Source organism: Chenopodium album, chromosome 11, assembly GCF_948465745.1.
Source record: "Chenopodium album chromosome 11, dcCheAlbu1.1, whole genome shotgun sequence".
NCBI lineage: Eukaryota > Viridiplantae > Streptophyta > Magnoliopsida > Caryophyllales > Amaranthaceae > Chenopodium > Chenopodium album.
The window spans coordinates 51,916,078-51,921,396 of NC_137844.1; the positions used below are offsets into that span (position 1 = coordinate 51,916,078).

General features: G+C 31.4%; 1 protein-coding gene across 1 annotated transcript; it reads left to right on the forward strand.

Moving 5' to 3' along the window:
• Window positions 1-589: 589 nt before the first annotated feature.
• LOC145566816 (transcription factor bHLH25-like) lies at window positions 590-2,494 on the forward strand. The gene is made up of 4 exons (XM_081626114.1): window positions 590-613; window positions 1,264-1,701; window positions 1,935-2,327; window positions 2,429-2,494. Exons 1-4 carry the CDS (start codon window positions 590-592, stop codon window positions 2,492-2,494), a joined length of 921 nt encoding a protein of 306 aa, XP_081482240.1.
• Window positions 2,495-5,319: the final 2,825 nt, after the last annotated feature.

Genomic DNA, 5,319 nt, shown 5'->3' on the forward strand with positions numbered 1-5,319 from the left:
GGTCAAGTGATCGAAATGCTTAGCTGGAGGCCGCTTCCGATCAATAATCTTAATGTATAATTAATATTATAGCTTGATCTTGACTGAACCCTTTGGTCACCCAATCGTGTAACCGAACCAAGGCCTTGTTCCAAACAATTAATTATTACTCTCTCCACTCATTTTATTTTTCTATACGACGATTTTTTTATGGTCAATGTTTAAAACTTTGACTACAATAACTCACTACAATATAAATATCAAAATTATATCACGTGGAATCTTGTTAGATCTAATTTAAGATATATTTTCAGAAATTATTTAGAATCCTTATTTCTTAGTCAGATCTTATTGAATGTATTTATAATTGAAGATATTTATTGTAAACCACAAAATCCAAATAATAAAGAATATAAAATGAAGAGAGGGTGGGGGATAACCGGGAAAGAAACACGTGAAATTGGTGACATTGCTCTCTATAAATAAGGGAACTCTAAAGACTGAAAACTCAACAACACTACTTTTCAATCAGTATAATAGCATTCATATACTCCTTTTGTCGTCCTACTTCAATTGCTAAGAAGAGGAAACAATGACTTCGACCATGACTATGGATGCATGGTTAGCAGAATTGGTAAGAGCTCAATATACAACTCTAAATTATTTCATTAATTAATTACTTGTAATGATTATGTCAAATTTTGCTTTCTCTAATGTAATTTGAAATAGTAATATAACGTACAACTAAATTTGGTGGAGTCAAGAATTTTGCTTTCTGTAATAATTGTGAAGTTATTTTAAAATCCTTTTAAAATCCTTATGTGTAAAATGATGTGCTCATTTCTATTTTACACCGTCCTACTTCTTTTTAACATCGGTATCTTTAATTGATTATTAACAAATAAAAATAGTGCTGTTATTTTATTTATTTATTTATTTTTTGGTGAAAAAGAGGGGCAAGCTCAAAAATAGTTATCCATTGTATTATAAAAGTACATTTTTTTTATCCTCAAATAAAAAAAAAAGTACATTTTTTTTTGAGGGAAATAATAAAAAAAAACTCTACATTTAGTAATAAACAAAGTTTAATAGTACTACCTCTGTTTTTTTTAGTTGCAAGTTTGGGGTATTATTTGTGAGATATAAAATATTCTAAATTTGCAATTAAAAAATGGGAGGTAGTATATATATTTCATACAAATATGTATCCATCTTAATCTTTTGTTCATTGAAATTAATTTTGTAATTGATGAACTGATCCATTGTATTAATTGCTTGATATAGGAAATTGATATGGATCCAATTGATAGTTTAATCCACCCTTATCATCAAAGTGTAATGGATATGGAATCAACATTTGACGAACAATTTGCTGCTACAATTCTTGACACGGCCTCTCCTCAGGGAGATATTGAGTGCAATGTCATTGAACAATATATATCAACCCCTCTTATTTCCGATATCAGTGAAAACCACGACGATAACAATAACAATAACAATAACAATAACAATGATAGCGATAACATTGTAAGCTCCGATGTTCAAGAGAGCCAACCGTCTAAAACTAAGCAAAAGACGAAGAAGCAAGCAGTGAGTCATGGCCCAAAGAGGAAACGACAGCCGAGCCAAGTGCAAGATCACATTATCGCCGAGAGAAAGCGCCGGGAATTACTTAGCCAGATGTTTATTTCGCTCTCTGCCATCCTTCCTGGCCTTAAGAAGGTGCGCGCACAAACATTTATTTATTTATTTTTGACAAGGAAAGATACACAAGAAGTTCGGACAGTCTTCATTTAAAATTATAACCTAACTTATCAGAATGAATAAAAAAAAAAAAGTTACTACTATTGCCTTTTCTGTATTTATATTTTTCAACCGTGTTTATGTTTGACCAATATGCTATGATTATTAAAGATTTAAAGACTGAAAAATAAGTTTTGATAATGGTTATACAGATAGATAAAACATCGGTGTTAGGAGAGGCAATAAGACACATGAAGGAACTTCAAGAGAAAGTAAAGGTACTCGAAAGTGAGGTCGCAAAGAGGATCGTGGAGTCCGTGGTACTTGTCAATGGCATTGCAGATGATAATGTTTCTTCCTCGTCGACTATGGAGGACTATTGTGGAAACGGTAGTAGTGGCAGTAGCGATGGTGATGGTGACCCATTGTCGGAAATTGAAGTAAAAGTATTGGGTAAGACAGTTCTCTTAAGAGTCTATTGTGAAAAACGAAAGGAGATATTGGCCAAGTTATTAGCCGAGGTAGACAAGCATCATTTGGTCATTACTAATTTTAGTGTCATACCATTTGAGAACTTAGCCCTAAACATTACCATTGTTGCACAGGTAAACTAAAATAATGCATTTTCTTATCTTGATGAATTATTTTTCTTGAATTTTAATTACTGAAATTTATTTTCCGACAATTTTTACATTCGTTTTTGCAGATGGAAAAAGGGTTCAACAAGAATGTAAGAGATTTTGCTACAACTCTTCGCAATGCCCTTCATTAAGTTAGGCTAGTACGTACCGAAAATGAGTATTATTATTCCTCATAGTTTAGTTAATTAGCTAGAACTGGTTTTTGGATTTTTTAATCCAGTTTTTTTTTTTTTTTTTTTTTTTTTTTTTTTTTTTTTTTTTTTTTTTTTTGGTGGAGGATTAATCCAGATTAATCGATCTAGGGAATACTTGTAGATTATTTGTCATCTGAACTTCACTGAATAACGGAGGAGTAATTAATAAGAAAGTATATGTAGGACTTAAATGGCTGCGTACACTTGTTAATATTTCTAATTTTGTCAAGTCAAAATTATATGATTATATAATGATGAATTTAAGTAATGGAGCATTTTATTTCATCAATTTTTATCGGTTTGTTATTCATGAAAATCAAGAAATAAAATTTGTCAAATATAAAGCTTTTTAGTATTATAATGGGAAAACCATGTATGTGTTTCTTATGAACAGAAGCTCCCAATGAGTGAAAGCTTGGGGAAGTTTGTAGAATATTGCGGTAATGAAAATAATGACAATATTGGTCTTGTTTGCGTGAAAAAGATTTTAGTTTAATATATTAATGACTACTATTCTGAATAGTTTAATTTGGGTGTTTGGTAATGACATACTTCTTCTATTTCAATAATAATACAACAAGCATGAAATTACGCATCCCAAATCATATTTTTATATGTTAAATATCTATACTTGTATAAGAGTAAATGTTATACAAAATTGATATTGTGAAGGTATTTTGTAAGATGAATCTAACAAGATCCCACATATATGACTATATTTTGTTTAACTTATAAATCATATTATATGGTCAAACAAGAATGATGAAAAGGGCAAAAGTTTTTATTCAATATTATTGGAACATAGAAAGTAGTTTATTGAAATAACTTTTTTTCAATTTTTTTTTTCCATATATCCCTACATTTAAAAAAAAATGAGTAAACTCTTTTAAAAAAGTGTTGACTCTTGTTGAGACATACTCCTAAAAAATGTTTATTTACGTATCTATCCCTTTTAGGGGGCGTTTGGTTCGCAGAGTGGTATAGGTTTGGAATCAGGAATAGGGTTAAGGTGGTATCGGGTTGGAACTTGATACTTAATACCATGTGTTTGGTTCAATTCTAAAATGAAATATCATCCCTTAATTTCATGTATTTGATACCTAAGGGAATGGAATGAGTCAAACCCACCCCCCCCCCAAGGTTTCTAAACCCCATACCTCATGGGTTTGAGGTATGGGTTTAAACATCATATTTTTGACAACCAAGCATATGGTATGGGTTTTGGTCATTCTAAACCCATACCTCATACCTATAATCTGCGAACCAAACGCCCCCTTAAAAGTCTAACCACACTTTATGAATAGTGTTGAAATGATTATGTCGCTAAAATATTTATTTACATATTTATATGCCCTCATTAATGTTAATGGTTTTTTAACTCTTAAAAATATTATGTGGACATTTATACCCTTAAAATATTTATTTACATATTTTTCCTAATTAACACTACTAACAACGTCAAACCGACCGAACTTTCGAACATGGCTAGCTATGTGCGTGTTAGCCGCCCTAATAATAGGAAAGGTTTGAAATTAGCTTATTGAACTACTTATAGTTTTTTTTTTTATTTTTTAATTATTACATACACTAAAATAGCTAACAAATAACAATCACTTACTTAATATAATCACCCAGTTAATCTCAGTGACAGATTTATATTAATTTTCTTTTGGAGGAATCAAAACTAATTGTGGGCCAAATTTACTTTAAATTAAATAAAAAAATAAAATCCAAATTGATAAAATTAAATATTGTATGAAGTAGTTGCAATTACAACTTGCAAGTCTCAACTTGCTATTACATCCTAGGCTTTATAAAAAAAATTAGAGGAAAATATTGGAATTAGGGAATATTGAATCCAGTAGGAGATAAAGTAAGTAGACAACTAAAAGCACTCAAAAGTGGGTCTTAGGCTATGAGTAGCGGTTGAATTGTCCATAAAGTTGATGAAGAACTACTTGTATTTCCACGATGTGAATTGAAGACTTGATGGATGTTCGTCATCTTATTGTAGTTTTATTTATTTATTTGTTTATTTATTTTGCTATTCATCACTGCTGCCAACATGGCCCAACAATTAAGTCTATGTATTAATTACTATAATTATGTTATTTGTTAACTATAATTTGACTCTAATTATTATTCCCTATTTCCCTTTAATGTGATTGCCTAATTGGTGCATAAAAATATAATGGTAATGTTTAATTTGTGCAGTCAATTTTGTTGTTAAACCGAACAATATAAATTAGGTATAACCCGATTAGCACCCGATCCACCCGATTCACCCGGGGATGATGGAAGGAGCGGATGTGGATGGAGAAAAAGTCGGATGATGGATGGGTCGGGTGGCGGATGGGCAGTTAATGGATGGAGGCAGATTGAACTCCACCCAATCCAGCTCCAATCCATTGCCATCCCTACTTGCTCCTACTCCTATATACAAATATTTCTTATAGAATGGGCTATGTCAATACTCACCCAATACGGAGAACTACTTTTTTTTGGGCCCTTACCACCGTGGTCTGATCCTTAACAGACACTCTCATCGTCCCCATTAGTTAAACTAATTAGTTGAAGCAACCAGCTACTCCCTCCGTTTTTAAATACTTATTCCATATTTTCATGCGCGGAGTTTTAGGAGAAATTGGAGAAAGTAATAAAATATAGAGGTAGTGGGGTAGGTGAAAGAATAAAAAATTGTAAAAAGCAAAAGTAGTTGAGATAATTGGAGAGATCGAGAATATGAAATTAATAAAATATGA